We start from the raw sequence: 23,482 nt of genomic DNA, 5'->3' as shown, positions 1-23,482 counted from the left end.
TTACATCTGTTTACATCTGTTCATCTGTTTACATCTGTTCATCTGTTTACATCTGTTTACATCTGTTCATCTGTTTACATCTGTTCATCTGTTTACATCTGTTCATCTGTTTATATCTGTTCATCTATTGACATCTGTTTACATCTGTTTACATCTTTTCTTCTGTTTACAACTATTTACATCTGTTTATATCTGTTCATTTGTTTACATTTGTTTACATATGTTCATTTGTTTACATCTCTTTACATCTATTCATCTGTATACATCTGTTAATTTTATTCTTTCATTTTCTTCTGTTTTTTATGGGTTTGTTTGTTTGTTTTATTCACAGCGTCTGAAGAAGAATGATCGCGTTTATGAGGTGAGAGCTGAACAGGTCGACCACTGGACGAGCTGTCGGTTCTGTTTGTTGTCAGTTCTGTTTGTTTTTTCAGTTCTTTTTGTTGTCAGTTCTTTTTGTTGTCAGTTCTGTTTGTTGTCAGTTCTGTTTGTTGTCAGTTCTGTTGTCAGTTCTTTTTGTTGTCAGTTCTGTTTTTTGTCAGTTCTGTTTGTTGTCAGTTCTTTTTGTTTTCAGTTCTGTTTGTTTTCATTTCTATTTGTTGTTAGTTCTGTCTCTTGTCAGTTCTGTTTGTTGTCAGTTCTGTTTGTTGTCAGTTCTGTTTGTGCTCATTTCTGTTTGTTGTCAGTTCTGTTTGTTGTCAGTTCTTTTTGTTGTCAGTTCTTTTTGTTGTCAGTTCTGTTTTTTGTCAGTTCTGTTTGTTGTCAGTTCTTTTTGTTGTCAGTTCTGTTTGTTATAAGATCTGTTTTTTGTCAGTTCTGTTTGTTGTCAGTTCTGTTTGTTGTCAGTTCTTTTTGTTGTCAGTTCTGTTTTTTGTCAGTTTCATTTTTTGTCAGTTCTGTTGTCAGTTCTGTTTGTTGTCAGTTCTGTTTGTTGGTTCTGTTTTTTGTCAGTTCTGTTTGTTGTCAGTTTCATTTTTTGTCAGTTCTGTTGTCAGTTCTGTTTGTTGGTTCTGTTTTATGTCAGTTCTGTTTGTTGTCATTTCTATTTGTTGTCAGTTCTGTTGTCAGTTCTTTTTTTGTCACTTCTGTTTTTGTTAGTTCTGTTTTCAGTTCTTTTTGTTGTCAGTTCTGTTTGATGTAAGTTCTGTTGTCAGTTCTTTTTGTTGTCAGTTCTGTTTTCAGTTCTGTTTTTTATCAGTTCTGTTGTCAGTTCTGTTTGTTGTCAGTTCTGTTTCTTATCAGTGCTCTTGTAAGTTTTGTTGTCAGTTCTTTTAGTTTTCAGTTCTGTTTGTATTCAGTTCTGTTTGTTGTCAGTTCTGTTTATTATCAGTTCTGTTTGTTGTCAGTTCTTTTGGCAATTTTGTTGTCAGTTCTTTTTGTTGTCAGTTCTGTTTGATGCCAGTTCTGTTGTCAGTTCTGTTTGTTGTCAGTTTGGTTTGTTTTCAGTTCTGTTTTTTTATCAGTTCCTTTTGTCAGTTCTGTTTTTTGTCAGTTCTGTTTGTGTTCAGTTCTGTTTTTGTCAGTTCTTTTTGTTGTCAGTTCTGTTGTCAGTTCTGTTTGATGTCAGTTCATTTGTCAGTTCTTTTTGTTGTCAGTTCTGTTTTCAGTTCGGTTTGTTTTCAGTTCTTTTTTTTATCAGTTCTGTTGTCAGTTCTTTTTGTTGTCAGTTCTGTTTCTTATCAGTTCTGTTGTAAGTTTTTTTTGTCAGTTCTTTTAGTTTTCAGTTCTGTTTGTATTCAGTCCTGTGTTTTTTTTCAGTTCTGTTTATCAGTTATGTTGTCAGTTCTGTTTGTTGTCAGTTCTTTTGGCAATTTTGTTGTCAGTTCTTTTTGTTGTCAGTTCTGTTTGTTGTCAGTTCTGTTTGTATTCTGTTCTGTTTGGATGCAGTTCTGTTTGTTGGTTCTGTTTATTGTCAGTTCTGTTTGTTGTCAGTTCTTTTGTCAGTTTTTTTGTCAGTTCTTTTTAAGGTCAGTTCTGTTTGTTTTCAGTGCTGTTGTCAGTTTTGTTGTCAGTTCTTTTTAAGGTCAGTTCTGTTTGTTGTCAGTTCTGTTTTTATTCAGTTCTGTTTCTTGTCAGTTCTGTTGTCAGTTTTGTTGTCAGTTCTTTTTGTATTCTGTTCTTTTTGTATGCAGTTCTGTTTGTTATTAGTTCTTTTTCTTGTCAGTTCTGTTTGTTGTCAGTTCTGTTTGTTGGTTCTGTTTGTTTTCAGTTCTCTTTGTTTTCAGTTCTGTTTGTTGTCAGTTGTGTTTGTTATCAGTTCTTTTTGTTGTCAGTTCTGTTGTCAGTTCTCTTTGTTGGTTCTTTTTGTTGTCAGTTCTGTTTGTTGTCAGTTCTGTATGTTGTTGGTTCTGTTGTCAGTTCTGTTTTTTGTCAGTTCTGTTTTCAGTTCTTTTTGTTGTCAGTTCTGTTTATTATCAGTTCTGTTGTCAGTTCTGTTTTTTTTTCAGTTCTTTTGTCAGTTCTGTTTGTTGTCAGTTCTTTTGTCAGTTCTGTTTGCTGTTAGTTCTGTTTTTTGTCAGTTCTGTTTGTTGTCAGTTCTGTTTGTTGTTAGTTCTTTTTGTTGTCAGTTCTTTTGTCAGTTTTGTTATCAGTTCTTTTTGTTGTTAGTTCTGTTTTTTGTCAGTTCTGTTTGTTGTCAGTTCAGTTGTCAGTTTTGTTATCAATTCTGTTTGTCGTCAGTTGTGTTTGTTGTCAGTTGTGTTTGTTGTTAGTTCTGTTTGTTGTTAGTTCTGTTTGTTATCAGTTGTGCTTGTTGTCAGTTTTGTTGTGAGTTCTGTTTGTTGTCAGTTCTGTTTTTTGGTTCTTTTTGTTTTGTTTTGTTTTGTTTTGTTTGTTCTGTTTTTTTTCCAGTTCTTTTCGTTGTCAGTTCTGTTGTAAGTTCTGTTGTAAGTTCTGTTTGTTTTCAGTTCTGTTGTCAGTTTTGTTGTCAGTTCTTTTTAAGGTCAGTTCTGTTTGTTGTCAGTTCTTTTTGTATTCAGTTCTGTTTGTTGTCAGTTCTTTTGTCAGTTTTGTTGTCAGTTCTTTTTGTATTCAGTTCTTTTTGTATTCAGTTCTTTTTGTGTTCAGTTCTTTTGTCAGTTTTGTTGTCAGTTCTTTTTGTATTCTGTTCTTTTTGTATGCAGTTCTGTTTGTTATTAGTTCTTTTTGTTGTCAGTTCTGTTTGTTTTCAGTTCTGTTTTTTTTTTCAGTTCTGTTTGTTGTCAGTTGTGTTTGTTTTCAGTTCTTTTGTCAGTTCTCTTTGTTGTCAGTTCTGTTGTCAGTTCTATTTGTTGTCAGTTCTGTTTATTATCCGTTCTGTTGTCAGTTGCTTTTGTTGTCAGTTGTTTTTTTTGTCAGTTCTGTTTGTTGTCAGTTCTGGGGTTTTTTTTTCAGTTCTGTTTGTTATCAGTTCAGTTTGTTGTCAGTTCATTTTTTCAGTTTTGTTTTCAGTTCTGTTTGTTTTCAGTTATGTTTATTGTCAGTTCTGTTTGTTGTCAGTTCAGTTTATTATCAGTTCTTTTGTCAGTTCTGTTTGTTGTCTTTTCTTTTTGTTTTCAGTTCTGTTTGTTGTCAGTGCTGTTTGTGGTCAGTTCTTTTTGTTGTCAGTTCTTTTGTCAGTTCTGTTTGTTTTCAGTTCTGTTTGTATTCAGTTATGTTTGTTGTCAGTTCTGTTTGTTGGTTCTGTTTTTTGTCAGTTCTTTTTGTTATCTGTTCTGCTTGTTGTCAGTTTTGTTGTCAGTTCTGTTTGTTGTCAGTTCTGTTTGTTGTCAGTTCTTTTTGTATTCAGTTCTGTTTGTTGTCAGTTCTTTTGTCAGTTTTGTTGTCAGTTCTTTTTGTATTCAGTTCTTTTTGTTGTCAGTTCTTTTGTCAGTTTTGTTGTCAGTTCTTTTTGTATTCAGTTCTTTTTGTTGTCAGTTCTTTTGTCAGTTTTGTTGTCAGTTCTTTTTGTATTCAGTTCTTTTTGTTGTCAGTTCTTTTGTCAGTTTTGTTGTCAGTTCTTTTTGTATTCTGTTCTTTTTGTATGCAGTTCTGTTTGTTATTAGTTCTTTTTGTTTTCAGTTCTGTTTGTTTTCAGTTCTGTTTTTTTTCAGTTCTGTTTTTTGTCAGTTGTGTTTGTTGTCAGTTCTGTTGTCAGTTCTCTTTGTTGTCAGTTCTCTTTGTTGTCAGTTCTGTTGTCAGTTCTGTTTGTTGTCAGTTCTGTTTATTATCCGTTCTGTTGTCAGTTGCTTTTCTTGTCAGTTGTTTTTTTGTCAGTTCTGTTTGTTGTCAGTTCTGGGGTTTTTTTTCAGTTCTGTTTGTTATCAGTTCATTTTTTCAGTTTTGTTTTCAGTTCTGTTTGTTTTCAGTTATGTTTATTGTCAGTTCTGTTTGTTGTCACTTCAGTTTGTTATCAGTTCTTTTGTCAGTTCTGTTTGTTGTCTTTTCTTTTTGTTTTCAGTTCTGTTTGTTGTCAGTGCTGTTTGTTGTCAGTTCTTTTTGTTGTCAGTTCTTTTGTCAGTTCTGTTTATTTTCAGTTCTGTTTGTATTCAGTTATGTTTGTTGTCAGTTCTGTTTGTTGGTTCTGTTTTTTGTCAGTTCTTTTTGTTATCAGTTCTGCTTGTTGTCAGTTTTGTTGTCAGTTCTGTTTGTTGTCAGTTCTTTGTTTTGGTTCCTTTTGTGGTCTTTTTTTTGTTTTGTTTGTTCTGTTTTTTTTTTTCAGTTCTTTTTGTTGTCAGTTCTGTTGTAAGTTCTGTTGTAAGTTCTGTTTGTTTTCAGTTCTGTTGTCAGTTTTGTTGTCAGTTCTTTTTAAGGTCAGTTCTGTTTGTTGTCAGTTCTTTTTGTATTCAGTTCTGTTTGTTGTCAGTTCTTTTGTCAGTTTTGTTGTCAGTTCTTTTTGTATTCAGTTCTTTTTGTTGTCAGTTCTTTTGTCAGTTTTGTTGTCAGTTCTTTTTGTATTCTGTTCTTTTTGTATGCAGTTCTGTTTTTTATTAGTTCTTTTTGTTGTCAGTTCTGTTTGTTTTCAGTTCTGTTTGTTGGTTTTTTTTTTGTCAGTTCTTTTTGTTATCAGTTCTGCTTGTTGTCAGTTTTATTGTCAGTTCTGTTTGTTGTCAGTTCTGTTTTTTGGTTCCTTTTGTGGTCTTTTTTTTTTTGTTTTGTTTGTTCTGTTTTTTTCCGTTCTTTTCGTTGTCAGTTCTGTTGTAAGTTCTGTTGTAAGTTCTGTTTGTTTTCAGTTCTTTTTGTTGTCAGTTCTATTTGTCGGTTCTGTTTGTTGTCAGTTCTGTTTGTATTCCGTTCTGTTTGTTATCAGTTTTGTATGTTGTTGGTTCTGTTGTGAGGTCTGTTTGTTGTCAGTTCTTTTTATTGTGTTTTCTGTTTGTTTTCAGTTCTTTTTATGTTCAGTTCTATTTTTTGTCAGTTCTGTTTTTGTCAGTTCTGTTTGTATTCAGTTCTGTTTGTTGTCAGTTCTGTCTGTATTAAGTTCTATTTGTTGTCAGTTCTGTTTGTTTGTTCTGTTGTCAGTTTTGTTTGTTGTCAGTTCTGTTTGTGATCAGTTCTGTTTTCAGTTCTTTTTGTTGTCAGTTCTGTTTATTATCAGTTCTGTTGTTAGTTCTGTTTGTTGTCAGTTCATTTGTCAGTTCTGTTTGTTGTCAGTTCTTTTTTCAGTTCTGTTTTCAGTTTTTTGTCAGTTCTGTTTTTTGTCAGTTCTTTTTTTTGTCAGTTGTGTTTGTTGTTAGTTCTTTTTTTTGTCAGTTCTTTTTGTTGTCAGTTCTGTTTTTTGTCAGTTCTTTTTGTTGTTAGTTCTGTGTGTTGTTAGTTCTGTTTGTTGTCAGTTCTGTTTGTTGTCAGTTCGGTTGTCAGTTTTGTTATCAGTTCTGTTTGTTGTTAGTTCTGTTCGTTGTCAGTTCTGTTTGTTGTCAGTTCTTTTTGTTGTCAGTTCTGTTGTCAGTTTTGCTATCAGTTCTGTTTGTTGTTAGTTCTGTTTGTTGTCAGTTCTGTTTTTGTCAGTTCTGTTTGTATTCAGTTCTGTTTGTTGTCAGTTCTGTCTGTATTAAGTTCTATTTGTTGTCAGTTCTGTTTGTTTGTTCTGTTGTCAGTTTTGTTTGTTGTCAGTTCTGTTTGTGATCAGTTCTGTTTTCAGTTCTTTTTGTTGTCAGTTCTGTTTATTATCAGTTCTGTTGTTAGTTCTGTTTGTTGTCAGTTCATTTGTCAGTTCTGTTTGTTGTCAGTTCTTTTTTCAGTTCTGTTGTCAGTTTTTTGTCAGTTCTGTTTTTTGTCAGTTCTGTTTTTTGTCAGTTGTGTTTGTTGTTAGTTCTTTTTTTTTGTCAGTTCTTTTTGTTGTCAGTTCTGTTTTTTGTCAGTTCTTTTTGTTGTTAGTTCTGTGTGTTGTTAGTTCTGTTTGTTGTCAGTTCTGTTTGTTGTCAGTTCTGTTTGTTGTCAGTTCGGTTGTCAGTTTTGTTATCAGTTCTGTTTGTTGTTAGTTCTGTTCGTTGTCAGTTCTGTTTGTTGTCAGTTCTTTTTGTTGTCAGTTCTGTTGTCAGTTTTGTTATCAGTTTTGTTTGTTGTTAGTTCTGTTTGTTGTCAGTTCTGTTTGTTTCAGTTCTGTTTGTTGTCAGCTCTGTTTGTTGTCAGTTCTGTTTGTTGTCAGTTCGGTTGTCAGTTTTGTTATCAGTTCTGTTTGTTGTTAGTTCTGTTCGTTGTCAGTTCTGTTTGTTGTCAGTTCTTTTTGTTGTCAGTTCTGTTGTCAGTTTTGTTATCAGTTCTGTTTGTTGTTAGTTCTGTTTGTTGTCAGTTCTGTTTGTTTCAGTTCTGTTTGTTGTCAGCTCTGTTTGTTGTCAGTTCTGTTTGTTGTCAGTTCTGTTTGTTGTCAGTTCTGTTTGTGATCAGTTCTGTTTTCAGTTCTTTTTGTTGTCAGTTTTGTTTATTATCAGTTCTGTTGTCAGTTCTCTTTGTTGTCAGTTCATTTGTCAGTTCTGTTTGTTGTCAGTTCTTTTGTCAGTTCTGTTGTCAGTTTTTTGTCAGTTTTTTGTCAGTTCTGTTTGTTGTTAGTTCTGTTTTTTGTCAGTTCTGTTTTTTGTCAGTTCTGTTTGTTGTTAGTTCTGTGTGTTGTCAGTTCTTTTTGTTGTTAGTTCTGTTTGTTGTCAGTTCTGTTTGTTGTCAGCTCTGTTGTCAGTTTTGTTATCAGTTCTGTTTGTTGTTAGTTCTGTTTGTTGTCAGTTCTGTTTGTTTCAGTTCTGTTTGTTGTCAGTTTTGTTTGTTGTCAGTTCGGTTGTCAGTTTTGTTATCAGTTCTGTTTATTGTTAGTTCTGTTCGTTGTCAGTTCTGTTTATTGTCAGTTTTGTTTGTTGTCAGTTTTGTTTGTTGTCAGTTCTGTTTGTTGTCAGTTCTGTGTGTTGTCAGTTCGGTTGTCAGTTTTGTTATCAGTTCTGTTTATTGTTAGTTCTGTTCGTTGTCAGTTCTGTTTATTGTCAGTTTTGTTTGTTGTCAGTTTTGTTTGTTGTCAGTTCTGTTTGTTGTCAGTTTTGTTTGTTGTCAGTTCGGTTGTCAGTTTTGTTATCAGTTCTGTTTGTTGTTAGTTCTGTTCGTTGTCAGTTCTGTTTGTTGTCAGTTCTGTTTGTTGTCAGTTCTGTTTTCAGTTCTGTTGTCTGTTCTGTTTGTTTTCAGCTTATTTTGTTGTTAGTTCTGTTCGTTGTCAGTTCTGTTTGTTGTCAGTTCTGTTTGTTGTCAGTTCTGTTGTCAGTTCTGTTTGTTTTCAGCTTATTTTGTTGTTAGTTCTGTTTGTACTCAGTTCTGTTGTCAGTTTTGTTATCAGTTCTGTTTGTTGTTAGTTATGTTTGTTGTCAGTTCTGTTTGTTATCAGTTCTATTTGTGTTTAGTTCTGTTTGTTGTCAGCTCTGTTTGTTGTTAGTTCTGTTTGTTGTCAGTTCTGTTGTCAGTTCTGTTGTCAGTTGTGTTTATTATCGGTTCTGTTAGTGGGTTCTTTTCTGACTGTGTTTTGTGTTTGTTTGTTTTTTGGTTCCAGGGTCTGAGCCCGGCCACCAGACAGACGGACACCTACGACCAGCTGCAGATGCAGCCCCTTCCCAGCCGTTAACACCCTCCTGTGGGCGTGGCCCTCCTGTGGGCGTGGCCCTCCTGTGGGCGTGGTCTGCTTCAACAGAAAACCGCTTTAATGTCATCACAGTTCAGCTCAAACCATCACTGTTTATAACACGGTTTTCTAGTTGAAGAGAAGTGCAGAACCATCCAACCATCCACCCATCCAACCATCCACCCGTCCAACCATCCAACCATCCAACCGTCCAACCATCCAACCGTCCAATCATCCAACCGTCCAATCGTCAAACCGTCCAACCGTCCAATCATCCAACCATCCAATCATCCAACCATCCAATCATCCAACCATCCAACCATCAGACCATGTCCACACACCTGTAACATTAGAGTCAGACCAGTATTTACACCAGCAGGGGTGGGGGTTACCATAGCAACCATAGGCAAAGAGCAGGGGTCACCATAGCAACTGTAACCATGGAGCAGGGGTCACCATAGCAACCATAACCAAAGAAAGCAAGGGTCACTATAGTAACCGTAACCCCGGAGCAGGGGTCACCATAGTAACCTTAACCACAGAGCAGGGGTCACCATAGTAACCGTAACCACAGAGCAGGGGTCACCATAGTAACCTTAACCACAGAGCAGGGGTCACCATAGTAACCGTAACCACAGAGCAGGGGTCACCATAGTAACCGTAACCACAGAGCAGGGGTCACCATAGTAACCGTAACCACAGAGCAGGGGTCACCATAGTAACCTTAACCACAGAGCAGGGGTCACCATAGTAACCGTAACCACAGAGCAGGGGTCACCATAGTAACCATAACCCCAGAGCAGGGGTCACCATAGTAACCGTAACCACAGAGCAGGGGTCACCATAGTAACCATAACCCCAGAGCAGGGGTCACCATAGTAACCGTAACCACAGAGCAGGGGTCACCATAGTAACCGTCCTGTAGACAGACCTGCTGTTGTGCAGTTCATTTTTTTTTTATTTTTAAATCTGATTGGACTAAAGCCTGATTTTATTCAGAATAAAACTCATTATTGTATGAATCCTCTTAATGTGACTTCACTATAAGAACAGTTGAAATAAAAGAGCAGATTTACCTCCTTGAATTACATATTTAAATCTAATCTGTCCTTCATAGTTACAGTGGTTTAAAGTCATATTTTATACATAAATCTAATCTGTCCTTAATAGTTACAGTGGTTTAAAGTCATATTTTATATATAAATCTAATCTGTCCTTCATAGTTACAGTGGTTTAAAGTCATATTTTATATATAAATCTAATCTGTCCTCAATAGTTACAGTGGTTTAAAGTCATATTTTATATATAAATCTAATCTGTCCTTCATAGTTACAGTGGTTTAAAGTCATATTTTATATATAAATCTAATCTGTCCTTAATAGTTACAGTGGTTTAAAGTCATATTTTATATATAAATCTAATCTGTCCTTAATAGTTACAGTGGTTTAAAGTCATATTTTATACATAAATCTAATCTGTCCTTCATAGTTACAGTGGTTTAAAGTCATATTTTATACATAAATCTAATCTGTCCTTAATAGTTACAGTGGTTTAAAGTCATATTTTATATATAAATCTAATCTGTCCTTAATAGTTACAGTGGTTTAAAGTCATATTTTATATATAAATCTAATCTGTCCTTAATAGTTACAGTGGTTTAAAGTCATATTTTATACATAAATCTAATCTGTCCTTAATAGTTACAGTGGTTTAAAGTCATATTTTATACATAAATCTAATCTGTCCTTCATAGTTACAGTGGTTTAAAGTCATATTTTATATATAAATCTAATCTGTCCTCAATAGTTACAGTGGTTTAAAGTCATATTTTATATATAAATCTAATCTGTCCTTCATAGTTACAGTGGTTTAAAGTCATATTTTATATATAAATCTAATCTGTCCTCAATAGTTACAGTGGTTTAAAGTCATATTTTATACATAAATCTAATCTGTCCTTCATAGTTACAGTGGTTTAAAGTCATATTTTATACATAAATCTAATCTGTCCTTCATAGTTACAGTGGTTTAAAGTCATATTTTATACATAAATCTAATCTGTCCTTCATAGTTACAGTGGTTTAAAGTCATATTTTATATATAAATCTAATCTGTCCTTAATAGTTACAGTGGTTTAAAGTCATATTTTATACATAAATCTAATCTGTCCTCAATAGTTACAGTGGTTTAAAGTCATATTTTATATATAAATCTAATCTGTCCTCAATAGTTACAGTGGTTTAAAGTCATATTTTATATATAAATCTAATCTGTCCTTAATAGTTACAGTGGTTTAAAGTCATATTTTATATATAAATCTAATCTGTCCTTAATAGTTACAGTGGTTTAAAGTCATATTTTATATATAAATCTAATCTGTCCTTAATAGTTACAGTGGTTTAAAGTCATATTTTATATATAAATCTAATCTGTCCTTAATAGTTACAGTGGTTTAAAGTCATATTACAGTTTTCAGTCTATTCACTGTTTGACTTCATGTCAAAGTTCTTTTATTTTCAACAGCTGATTTATTTTTCTGTGAATTCAGACTCAGCCATGAGTTCAGTTCACTTATTTTCCTGAGAATTTCTTTTTGTAGTCATTATTTTTCTGGTATAATCTGTTTGTTTTCTAAAAGCTGGAGTTTCCTGTTCAAACACCATGTGCCACCTAGTGGACAAAAACACACACACCTTCAGCTGTCCTCATGTACCTACATTTACTTCCATTTATTGTCATTTAATTGCATTTATTTTCATTTATTTACATTTTTTGACATTTCTTTGCATTTACTTACATTTATTGACATATTCTTTCATGTTTCAGATTTATATTAATGAGGTGTTTTAATGATCTTTAATCGTTTGATAGATTATGGTGAACACAGTCCATTTAATGTTCCATTTGCATTTGTTTTCTTATTGTCAGAGTAAAGCATTGATGTATTTTCAACTCTAGGGGTTTTTCTCCATATCTGTTTTTCTTTTTTTTTTTTCTTTTAGGTCAGCTGTACATCAGACAAGTGTTACTGTCAATTTCACCCTGGTTTTACTTATTTTATTCATTTTGTTCATGTTTTTTCTATTTTATTTATTATTTTGTACTTTTTTGCTCTTTTTATTCATTATTTTACTCTTTTTATTTATTATTTTGCTCTTTTTATTCATTATTTTGTACTTTTTTGTTCATTATTTTACTCTTTTTTTGTTCATTTTGTTTATGTTTTTTCTATTTTATTCTCTATTTTGTTCTTTTTTTGTTCATTTTTGTTGACGTTATTCATGTTTTGCTCTGTTTTGTTCACTTTTGTAATTAATATTGTGACATTAAAGCATGGATGTATTTAGAGAATTTAGTTGTGGTTTCTTGACGCTCTTTTATTTGTTTTTAATGCAGCTGTCCATCACATAGTATAAACATAATAATAATAATAATAATAATAATAATAATGAATAAACTTAGTAAAATAATTTATTAATTTTAGTTAAAGTCACTCATTTCAGTCAGGTGAGTTTCATCCTGAAATTAAATGTGATTTAAAAAAAACATATTTTATTGATGTCTGATGTCTTTTTTTTTAAATTTCTTGTTTGTTTGTTTTTTTTATTATTAATTTTGTAGCTTTCTTACGTATTAGACTGAATTTGTCTTCGTTAAAATTCACAAACTCATTTTTGTTGACCATTTTATCTACCATCTTAAATGACAGTTACTTCCGGTCCGGCTTTCGATTCCATTTCCGGTTTCTGTTGCTCTTATTTTGAAGGGTAGGTCAGTACCGGCTGTGTTGTTACGTCTTTTCCGCTAGTTTGCTGGTTAAACAGTTAGCGTCGCTGCTATGAGGCTCCGCTGCGTGTCTGAGCCGAGACTTCCAAAACCGGACGTCTTTCACCGTAAACAGATTAAAAGGTTGACGGTTTAATGCCGAGGGCGGGCCCTTAATTAAATATTTAAATTAATCACATTATTTAAAGTTTGAAGGCTTCTCTGGGAGCCGCGGTGCTAACGGCTAGTTAGCATCATTAGCCTGAACGACACCCATTCAAAACAACGGCAGCAGCTGAGGCGGATTTGTTTGTTTGTTTGTTTGTTTATTTATTTATTTATTGACGGGAAAAAAGAAACGATGGAGACGAACACACCGAAGAGGAGAGACAATAAAAAGAGTCTGAGGGTGAAGGTGATCAGTCTGGGAAACGCCGAGGTGGGAAAGGTGAGTGGGGGGGGGGGGGCAGGAGGAGAAGGAGGGAAAGAGAGAGAGAGAGAGGAGGGGGCGGAGGAGGAGAGAGGAGGACAGAGAGAAGAGGAGGAGAAGGACAGAGAGAGAGGAGGACAGAGAGAAGAGGAGGAGAAGGACAGAGAGAGAGGAGGACAGAGAGAAGAGGAGGAGAAGGACACAGAGAGAGGAGGACAGAGAGAAGAGGAGGAGAAGGACACAGAGAGGAGGACAGAGAGAAGAGGAGGAGAAGGACACAGAGAGAGGAGGAGCGAGAGAGAGAGAGGAGAAGACGGAGAGAGAGGAGTCCAGATGTGTTTACCCACAACCAGATGTGTTCCTTTTTTTTTCTCTTATTTTTTTTTTCTTTTCTTTTCTGGGCTCAGCTGTCTGTACCGATAAGGCCCAGCCCACACCAGCTGTACTCCCAGGCATCACTGCCCATTTTTCTGACACCTTTGCTTGTGTATCCTCTTTTATTTGGACATTTTACCAGGGAGTATCTCACACTACTTTTTTTTTCCTACTTGTCTTGTCCAGCGTTCTAACAGTAGAATGGTAGTCTGGTTCCTTTTGGTGCTGAACACATTTGCTTTGCCAAGGGTAACTTCATAAAGTATATGAAGCGCCCTTTGATATTCTACTGTGTTTATTATGAGTTTTGTTGAACCACATTTCGATGCCGGACCTGACATGGGGGGTGGGGGTGGGGGGGTAGAAGAAGGGGAGAAAACAAGAGAGAAGAAGGTGGAGAAGACCCTCACAAGAAAGTATCAACAATACAAACAGCAACAACCATGGAGACAATTATAATGGAAACAATAACTACAACCAGAACTGAGTAAACTGGGCAGAAGAGAGAGAAGAAAACAAAACAAACAAAACTACAAAAAACAAACAAACGAAAAAAACACACAATGAGATACATAAGACCTATGAAATGAAGAATATAAGAAAGCATGAACAAAATGTCGTATACCACATTCGCACAAATAATCCCAGTCCCAGATAATCCCAGTACCAGATGATCCCAGTACCAGATCCACACACATCAGTTGTTCACATTCATCTGCTGTGACAGAGTGAACCAGGCAAACAGACTGAGGTGAAGAACACACACATGCAACCGCAACCGCCCCCCCTCCAAGGATCAGGGACCGACCCAGAGGGCCCCAAGGCTCGGCCATCCAGCAGACACCACAGAGAGGGGGGATCCAGCCTGCCCCCCCCCCGAAGATGGTCGAGGGAGGCCCCCACCAGGGGCCCCACAGTAGCTGAGCACAGGCCCCAGGAGGCCAGGGACGCTGGCCGCCACCCCCCCGCCGGGTGCCGGCCCCCCAGGGGCAGGCGAGGCGCCGGTCCCCGAGCCCCAGGAGCCACCCGTCTCCCCGGGCAGGGGTCCCACCCAGCACACCGGGCGGCCAGGCCGGCCCAGACCGCCACCCGCTGCAGGCCAGTGCGCACCCCAATGCCACAGCCAAGCGCCCTGGGGGCCCGGAGGCCCACCCCCCCATCCCACCAAGCCCAACCCCCAAACCCCACACACACCCCAGTCCCCCACTCACCCACACAAGCATATGCACACACACACCCACTGACTCCCAGACATACACACCACCCATCCCACATGTTCAACCATTCACACACACACACACACACACACACAAACACCACCACCCATGCCCATACACCCACCTACCCACATGCACGCCCACACACACACATCTACATGTACACACATACCCACACATGTACCCACACCCATCAACAGCCCCTCCCACCCACCTGCACACACACCTGCACACACCAGACATGCGTATCTGGAGTGTCGCCACCCCCCCGCCGTGAGTCCCCCCCAAGGCGCAGCACCCGAGCGCAGCCCCAGCACCAACCACAGCCCAGAGCGGCAACACCAGCGGCCAGGAACCCCACCGTGGTCCACCACCCCGCCAGCAACCACCACACCCCCAATGCCCACATACACACATCTTTCCTAGTCCCAACACAACCTGCGGTGGGCAAGAGAGCGGCTAGCCCAGCCCCCACCCCCCTGACCATAATCCCCATGCGCACACATCATAGGGGGTGTATGGCAGGGGGGGTCACTAAAACGGCCTCCCTCTGTGGTACCCTGGGGTGGCTAACTCCTCAATTTTAATTACACCCACCCACAACACAACACACAGTAACACTAACACCACACATTCACTTTTGGGGGGCGGGCTGCGTGGCGCCTGGTGGGCGGTGCCGTGCCGGTGGGTGGGGCTGCCTGTGTGGTGTCGCCCTCAGTGGTGCGCAGTTATGCTCCTCAGTTTTAACCGCTTGCATACACACCTCACACTGCAAAACACTGATAGGTGGGGAGGTGAGGGGGAGGGGGGTCTTCCCACACCCCTGTTTCCTGGATGCTGTCTGGGGTGGGGGGCCCCGGGGGAGGGGGGTTGGAACATTGGCTTGGGGCTCACCTGGCTGCATTGCTGGGGGGTGCCGCCCTCTGATGAATGATGTGAACCAGATGTGTTCCTGATGTAACAGCTGCACACTATAACCCACTAACTAATATAATAATAATAATAATAACAATAACAATAATAATAATAATAACAATAATATTAATGTAATGCTAAATGTGAGTGCTTTTGTGGGTTTTTTTGTCTGTATTTCTTTTTTTAGAGCTGCATCATCAAACGTTACTGTGAGAAGAGGTTTGTTCCAAAATATTTGGCAACCATCGGTATAGACTACGGCGTCACCAAGTAGGTCCAGGTTACCACGGTAACAGCAGGATGATGGACAGACAGATGGTTCTGCTGTACTAATGTGTGTGTGTGTGTGTGTGTGTGTGTGTCAGAGTTCAGGTACGAGACCGAGAAATTAAAGTCAACATCTTCGACATGGCAGGACATCCATTCTTCTACGAAGTGAGTCCAAGAAATAATACACACACTAACAAACCACACGCACACTAACAAACCACACACACACTAACAAACCACACACACTAACAAACCACACACACTAACAAACTACACACATCCTGTTCTTCAGACTGGTGTTTGGTGTGTGTTTCAGGTGCGTAATGAGTTCTATAAGGACAGTCAGGGGGTCCTGCTGGTCTACGACGTGGGCCTCAGGGACAGTTTCGACGCCTTGGACAGCTGGCTGGGAGAAATGAAACAGGAAATGGGCTCACAGGCCAACATGGACAGCATCGTGTTCATCGTCTGTGCAAACAAGGTGGGACTGACCCAGACCCTGACCCTGACCCTGACCCTGATCCTGACCCTGACCCTGACCCAGACCCTGACCCAGACCCAGACCCTGACCCTGACCCAGACCCTGACCCTGACCCTGACCCAGACCCTGACCCTGACCCTGACCCTGACCCAGACCCAGACCCTGACCCTGACCCAGACCCTGACCCAGACCCTGACCCAGACCCAGACCCTGACCCTGACCCAGACCCTGACCCTGACCCTGACCCAGACCCAGCAAGGTGGGACTGACCCCATAATGCATTTCACATGTCCTCTGCATAGTTCTGTCTTTGATGGACACGGTGTTGACGTTGAGTCTGTTATTGGATCAGGGTCAGGGTTAGGGTTCCTCAGTAGACCCTCACAGGGTCAGGGTCAAGGTTCCTCAGTAGACCCTCACAGGGTCAGGGTCAAGGTTCCTCAGTAGACCCTCACAGGGTCAGGGTTCCTCACTAGACCCTAACAGTTCCATCTGAACCCAGGTGTCCCCTGTCCACAGGTGGACCTGACCAAGAGGAGGGTGGTGGACGAAGGAGAGGGCCGTCTGTGGGCGGAGTCTCGGGGTTTTCATTATTTTGAGACGTCGGCGCAGAGCGGAGAAGGAATAAACGAGATGTTCCAGGTAAGAACCACCGTTAACCAGATGTTCCAGGTAAGAACCACCGTTAACCAGATGTTCCAGGTAAGAACCACCGTTAACTAGATGTTCCAGGTAAGAACTACCGACAGTTACTACACCGGTGAGAAGAACAGTTACTACAGGTGTGGGTCCAACCCTGGTGGTCTGGTTGGGGATCCTGGTCCACAGATGTTAACCTCTAAAGGTGGTCTAAGGAAGTCCAATGGGGTCTGAGCCCAGCCCAGTATCTGTGGTCTGGTCCTGGTCCAGGGGGGTCTGAGCCCAGCCCAGTATCTGTGTTCTGGTCCTGGTCCAGATGGGTCTGAGCCCAGCCCAGTATCTGTGTTCTGGTCCTGGTCCAGGGGGGTCTGAGCCCAGCCCAGTATCTGTGTTCTGGTCCTGGTCCAGGGTGCAGCTGTTCTCCAGACATACAGGGGTTGGACAAAATAATGGAAACACCTTAAAAAATCAACAAAATATAATTTAATATGGTGTAGGTCCGCCTTTTGCGGCAATTACAGCCTCAATTCTCCGAGGTATTGATTCATACAACTTGTGAATTGTTTCCAAAGGTATTTTGAGCCATTCTTCAGTTAGAATACCCTCCAACTGTTTTACAGACGACGGCGGTGGAAATCGACGTCTTACTTGAATCTCTAAAACTGACCATAAATGCTGAATAATGTTGAGGTCTGGGGACTGTGGCGGCCATACGAGATGCTCAACTTCATTACAATGTTCCTCATGCCATTCTTGAACAGTTCTAGCTGTATGGATTGGGGCATTATCATCTTGAGGTGAAGGTGTTTCCATTATTTTGTCCAACCCCTGTACAGTCACGTCAGATCATTTCACCTGTTGTTTTGCTTTTTCTCCTCAGGCGTTCTTCTCGTCCATCACTGACATCATATTGTTTGTTTTTTTTTTTCTCCTCAGGCGTTCTTCTCGTCCATCACTGACATGTGTGAAAACGGAGGGAAGCGTCCGGTGTCAGAGGTCAGCGCCGGCTTCACCAAAGAACAGGCCGACACCATCCGACGCATCCGCAACAGCAAAGACTCCTGGGATATGCTGGGGGTCAAACCTGGAGCCACACGGTGGGTAGACAGACAGACCCCCAGACACAAACACAGACAGAAATGTGGACCAGGTCTACAAACAGATCCAGAAATGTGGACTAGGTCTACAAACAGATCCACAAATGTGGACTAGGTCTACAAACAGATCCACAAATGTGGACTAGGTCTACAAACACAAACGTAAATGTTGGTCTGGTTCTTCTACCTGACGTTGACTCTACCGGTTCTGTTGGTCTGGTTCTTCTACCTGACGTTGGTCTGGTTCTTCTACCTGACGTTGATTCAACCGGTTCTGCTGGTCTGGTTCTTCTACCTGACGTTGGTTCTACCGGTTCTGCTGGTCTGGTTCTTCTACCTGACGTTGGTTCTACCGGTTCTGTTGGTCTGGTTCCTCTACCGGACGTTGGTTCTACCGGTTCTGCTGGTCTGGTTCTTCTACCTGATGTTGGTTCTACCGGTTTTGTTGGTCTGGTTCTTCTACCTGACGTTGGTTCTACCGGTTCTGCTGGTCTGGTTCTTCTACCTGACGTTGGTTCTACCGGTTCTGTTGGTCTGGTTCTTCTACCTGATGTTGGTTCTACTGGTTCTGTTGGTCTGGTTCTTCTACCTGACATTGGTTCTACCGGTTCTGCTGGTCTGGTTCTTCTACCTGACGTTGGTTCTACCGGTTCTGTTGGTCTGGTTCTTCTACCTGACATTGGTTCTTGTGTTCTCTTGTTTCAGGGAGGAAGTCAATAAGGCGTACAGGAAGTTGGCGGTGCTGCTTCATCCAGACAAATGTGTGGCACCTGGAAGTGAAGACGCCTTCAAGGCAGTGGTGAACGCCAGAACTTCACTGTTGAAGAACATCAAATAAGAGCTGAGAACCAGAGGAATGTCAGAACAGGTGGTTCTGCTGGAGTTCCAGTATTAGACAAAGACCAGACTAGTGAAAACCACCACAGAACTACAGACAAGCAACATCCACCACTGTTTGGATCAACTGTAGGACCATCTGTAGGTATTCATGAGGACAACAACCAGACCAGACCCATTTGGACCCAGACTGGACCCAGACCAAACCCATTTGGACCCATTTGGACCCGTTTGGACCCATTTGCACCTGTTTACACCGAGGACATGGACAGAAGAAGGGCCCAGTGGTCCCTGAGGGTGCAGTCTGACCGGGCCTGTAGGGTCTGGTCCGACCGGACCCTGAAGGCCCGGTCGGACCGGACCCTGGTACCCTGGTACCAGTGTTGTGTGTTAGTGTTTCTTTCAGTCGTCTGTGCCATGTCGTGAGCGTCGCCATCGTTCTCCAACTGACTGTGATGAAGCAGCGAACGCCAAAACTAGGACTAGAAAAGAAAAGAACCATGTGTGTTTATGTGTAAGTGTCCAAAGGTCAGGGGTCACTGCCCAGAGGGGGTGGGGCCTCTAGACTAGACCACATGGTGTTTCATTATGGATCAGACTCTTCTGGACCCGTTTTGGACCGGTTTGCCAAATCCACAGAAGGTGTGATGTGTTCAAATGCATGCTTCATATTCAGGACTTTTCAGCACCTGTGACCCACATGGACCGGTTCAACCTGGAGTCCAGGTGGGCGGAGTCACAGGCAGCTGGCACAGGGTTAGGGGGTGGGGTTAGGGTTAAAGGTTGTGGAAGTGCCTCCTGTTCCAAACCCTGAACGTTAACTTATTCATTTAAATGTGTCATTTGTTCATTTCACTAAATTATATAAAAATTATATCGATTATTTATTCATTTTTGTGCCAAAATCTGTGTATTTAAAATGTTTTGTGTCCCTTAAAATGACTAACATGTTCCCTTAGACTGTTCCCTTGAAGTCACCATCATGTACCCTTAAAATGTACCTGAAGATTATTATTATTGTTGTTGTTCTTCTTGTTCTTTTTGTTCGTCGTCTTCTTCTTTTTCTTCTGTTCTTTCTTGTCTCTGTAATGGAATGTGTGTCTGTTCAGATGCTCTGCTGTATTATTATTCTTTTTCTGCTCTTTTGTCACAGTCAGGCCTCCGTACCTCGTGAGTCTGACTCGTGTTCGGCTGTCGGTCATGGTGGTCACATGACACCTGGTGGGGGTCAGATCACATCACGAGTGTGATGGTTTCAGTGTCTGTTTGTGGCAGACGTTCTGCATGTTCTACTGGTTCCACTGGTTCTACTGGTTCTGGAAATAAAACCACTGTGGCCCACTGAAGCATGTGTCCCAGCAGGTCAAGCTCCGCCCACCCTGTGTCCCAGCAGCTCAAGCTCCACCCTCCCTGTCAATCAGAAACACACTGTTTCATGTGTCCCAGCAGGTGCAGCTCCGCCCACCCTGTGTGTCCCAGCAGGTGCAGCTCCGCCCACCCTGTGTGTCCCAGCAGGTGCAGCTCCGCCCACAGGTGTTTTCTCAGGCTGCAGTGGAAACTCATCCTCCTCTAAACCACAGGTGTCCAACATGTGGTCCAGGGTCCAAAACTGACCCACCAAGGGGTCCAGTCTGGCCCACCAAAGGGTCCAAAACCAACCCACCAAAGGGTCCAGTCTGACCCACCAAAGGGTCCAAAACCGACCCACCAAAGGGTCCAGTCTGACCCATCAAAGGGTCCAGTCTGACCCACCAAAGGGTCCAAAACCGACCCACCAAAGGGTCCAGTCTGACCCACCAAAGGGTCCAGTCTGACCCACCAGAGGGTCCAGTCTGACCCACCAGAGGGTCCAGTCCGACCCACCAGAGGGTCCAGTCAGATCCACCAGAGGGTCCAGTCTGACCCACCAGAGGGTCCAGTCCGACCCACCAGAGGGTCCAGTCAGATCCACCAGAGGGTCCAGTCCGACCCACCAGAGGGTCCAGTCTGACCTGTAGGGTGAATGTGTGAAATGCATAAATTCCACTGGAGTAAAAATCCTTCTGGTTCAGGTTCCACAGATACGTACTTAGATGTGAACTGGGTCAGAGCAGAAAAACTGTCATAACCTAGAAATAATGACAACTGCAGATTTGATCTTTGTTTTGGTGTAAAAAAGAAAAGTAAAATTACATGAAAATGTTGACATTAACAAACTATCCTTTTACAACCTGAAGAAATCTGAACAACGTGACATGTCTGGAGAAAAGTAGATGCACTTGTGTGGACATTATGAGTGTAATTCTAATGTCAGTTCTAACACGTGTAAATGATAAACTAATAAACTGAGGCACAATAGTGTTCAAACTGCACTTGTTTTTCTTCAGACATTTCAAGTTGTTCACGTTATTCAGATTTTAAAGGAAATGATGTGGATGTGAACGTTATCATAATGTAATTGTCCTTTTTTCACTGGTATTATTTTACCTGGTCTGGTCCACTGCAGATCAAACTGAACTGAATATGGAACTGAATAGGAGTTTGACACACCTGATTTAAATTATGACAACTCCAAATGTTTCAGTGCAAAAAATAACATTAAATGATAAAACTATTTCTATCCAAAACAAAAAAGATGTGAATGAACTGGAAAAAACTGAAGTTTCTGAAGAAAAGTCAGTACAATTTGATCAATATTCAGCCTGTATTTCAGATTTGTACATGTGCATTCCAGATCAGATCTACAGACACTCAACAGAAGAAGGATGAAATGACACGGATTTGTCTGCAGACATTCCAGGGTGATCACATTTGTTCAGGTTATTGACATTTTATTATTAAAGGAAATCAGAGTTTAATGTTCTTTACAGTAAATCAAAGAGAATAAATTGGTGTTTTCATTATTTAGAGTCATAATATCATATGATTTTTCTCCCATTAAACCAAGAAGAACATCTGGACTCATTATTCCAGGTTCTTCTGCTGGGATTTTACAAGTGGATGTCCTGACTGTTCACATCTGCACGCTCACTTTTACACTTTATACATTCAAATCCAAATGTGTTGGAACACGTTCATCTCTCAGACCAGTCGGTTCAGAATCAGTTTGATCCCAGATCAGTGGACTGGATGTTGTTCACTTCTCCTCCATTCCTGTGTCTGTGTTTGTTCATTCCATCTCTGCTCAGTGCATTTGTCCGTAGACGCTCAGCGTCCATGCACTTCAATGGGACTGAGTGGAACTGCTGGAAAACCACTACAGACTGGACCAGCACTGGACACAGGACACCTGTCGTCCCGCCCCCGGACGCTCGGCGTCTCCAGGGGTGAACAGAGCCGTGGGCGGAGCTCGGCCAGGTCAGACGCCGAGCTTCCGCGCGCCAATCGGAGGACGGGTCTTAAGGCTGAATGTGGTTTGATTGACAGCTGTTTTCAGCTCTACTCCTTCACTGACACAGTTCAGTTTAATACCGTCTGAAGTCAGACACAAACCACTACCACACAGGTGTCAAACAGGCGTCCTGGGCCCAAATCCGGCCCACCAAAGGGTCCAGTCTGACCCACCAGAGGGTCCAGTCTGACCCACCAGAGGGTCCAGTCTGACCCACCAGAGGGTCCAGTCTGACCCACCAAAGGGTCCAGTCTGACCCCTGGGATGAATGTGTGAAATGCCAAAAGGACAGTCAGGTCTGCCCGGTCCTGTCCGGTCAGTTCCTCATTCAGTCCAGTCCAGTCTGCAGTGGACAGGACCAGTAAATACTGTCAGAACAGAGAATGACAACTGCACGTTTGTCTGTGGAAATGGAAAGATTTTCATGTATTTACACTAAAACAGAGTAGAATTTTGCAAAAAATGTCAATAACCTGAACAAATATGAACAACCTGAAATGTCTTAAGAGAAGTCAGTACAATTTTCCAATATTCTGTCTGTTCTTAAATGTGTGTGTTTGTAGATCTACTGTGATCTGTAGTTTTAATGAACATGTGGAAATGATCAACTGAGGCAGAATAGTGTTAAATTACACTGATTTATTCACTTTGTTCATGTTATTCACATCTTTTGAAAGATAATGTGTAGATGTAAACCTGTTCATCATGTAAATGAACTTTTTTCACTCTAAAACACAGAAGTTTCCAGTTGTCATTATTTCAATATTATTATTTTCCTGGTTGGGTCCACTGCAGGTCAGAGTGAGCTGAATGTGGAACTGAACTGACAGGAGTTGGACTGAACTGATCGACCACATGAACTGTTCATTTACTGACCTGGAAAGAAAACACAACCAGTGGACCAACTGGGTTCAGTTGAACACAGTTTCACTGTTGTCTTGTTTACGCTGTTCAATAAGGAAACGGAGTATTTTCTGAAGAAGGAACAGAGGACGAATGTATGTTTAAAGAACTGGACTGTTTGTATGTGAGCTAACAGGGAACTTCCTCTGAAAGACCAACAGACACTGAGCTCCGCCCACCCTGTCAATCAGAAACCCACTGATGGAGGAGGAGGAGGAGGTCAAAGGTCAGTAGGACACAGTTCCACATGAAGGCTTCAATATTTACTGAGGAGTCACAGTTCATTGTGTGTGTGTGAGCCATGAGACCTGAACCATGAGACCTGAACCACAAGACGGAGGTTTAGGTTAGGGCTTAGGTTAGGGTTTTGGTTAGGTTAGGGGTTAGGTTAGGTTAGGTTAGGGCTTAGGTTAGGGGTTAGGTTAGGGCTTAGGTTAGGTTAGGGCTTAGGTTAGGGGTTAGGTTAGGTTAGGGGTTAGGTTAGGGCTTAGGTTAGGGCTTAGGTTAGGTTAGGGCTTAGGTTAGGGCTTAGGTTAGGGCTTAGGGTTAGGTTAGGGGTTAGGTTAGGTTAGGGCTTAGGGTTAGGTTAGGGGTTAGGTTAGGGCTTAGGTTAGGGCTTAGGTTAGGGCTTAGGGTTAGGTTAGGGGTTAGGTTAGGGGTTAGGTTAGGTTAGGTTAGGGCTTAGGTTAGGGCTTAGGTTAGGTTAGGGGTTAGGTTAGGGCTTAGGTTAGGGGTTAGGTTAGGTTAGGTTAGGGGTTAGGTTAGGTTAGGGCTTAGGTTAGGTTAGGGGTTAGGTTAGGTTAGGGCTTAGGTTAGGTTAGGGGTTAGGTTAGGGGTTAGGTTAGGTTAGGGGTTAGGTTAGGTTAGGTTAGGTTAGGGGTTAGGGTTAGGTTAGTGGTTAGGTTAGGTTAGGGGTTAGGTTAGGGCGCAAGGGCTTCTTTCTTTGTTTCTTCCTTTCTTTCTTTGTTTCTTCCTTTCTTCCTTCCTTCCTTTCTTTCTTTCTTTCTTTCTTTCTTTCTTTCTTTCTTTCTTTCTCTTTCTTCTTCCTTCCTTCTTTCTTTCTTTCTTCTTTCTTTCTTCTTTCTTTCTTTCTTCCTTTCTTTCTTCTTTCTTTCTTTCTCTTTCTTCCTCTTTCT

At 40.8% G+C, this 23,482-nt stretch overlaps 1 protein-coding gene and 1 long non-coding RNA gene across 2 annotated transcripts; both read left to right on the top strand.

Moving 5' to 3' along the window:
* The first annotated feature begins 253 nt into the window (after positions 1-253).
* LOC115416068 (uncharacterized) lies at positions 254-8,541 on the top strand. Its single transcript, XR_003934911.1, has 2 exons — positions 254-361; positions 7,979-8,541. It is a non-coding gene; the product is annotated as an uncharacterized LOC115416068 (long non-coding RNA).
* Positions 8,542-11,863: 3,322 nt separating this feature from the next.
* Positions 11,864-19,732, top strand: dnajc27 (DnaJ (Hsp40) homolog, subfamily C, member 27). Its single transcript, XM_030129780.1, has 7 exons — positions 11,864-12,260; positions 14,937-15,019; positions 15,115-15,184; positions 15,336-15,500; positions 16,020-16,142; positions 17,076-17,236; positions 17,942-19,732. The coding sequence occupies exons 1-7, from the start codon at positions 12,174-12,176 to the stop codon at positions 18,072-18,074; spliced, it is 822 nt and encodes a 273-aa protein (XP_029985640.1). The 5' UTR covers positions 11,864-12,173; the 3' UTR covers positions 18,075-19,732.
* The last annotated feature ends 3,750 nt before the right edge of the window (positions 19,733-23,482 follow it).

Source organism: Sphaeramia orbicularis, unplaced genomic scaffold (assembly GCF_902148855.1).
Source record: "Sphaeramia orbicularis unplaced genomic scaffold, fSphaOr1.1, whole genome shotgun sequence".
In the NCBI taxonomy this organism is placed as follows: Eukaryota; Metazoa; Chordata; class Actinopteri; order Kurtiformes; family Apogonidae; genus Sphaeramia; species Sphaeramia orbicularis.
This window is presented reverse-complemented; position numbering and strand designations above follow the sequence as displayed.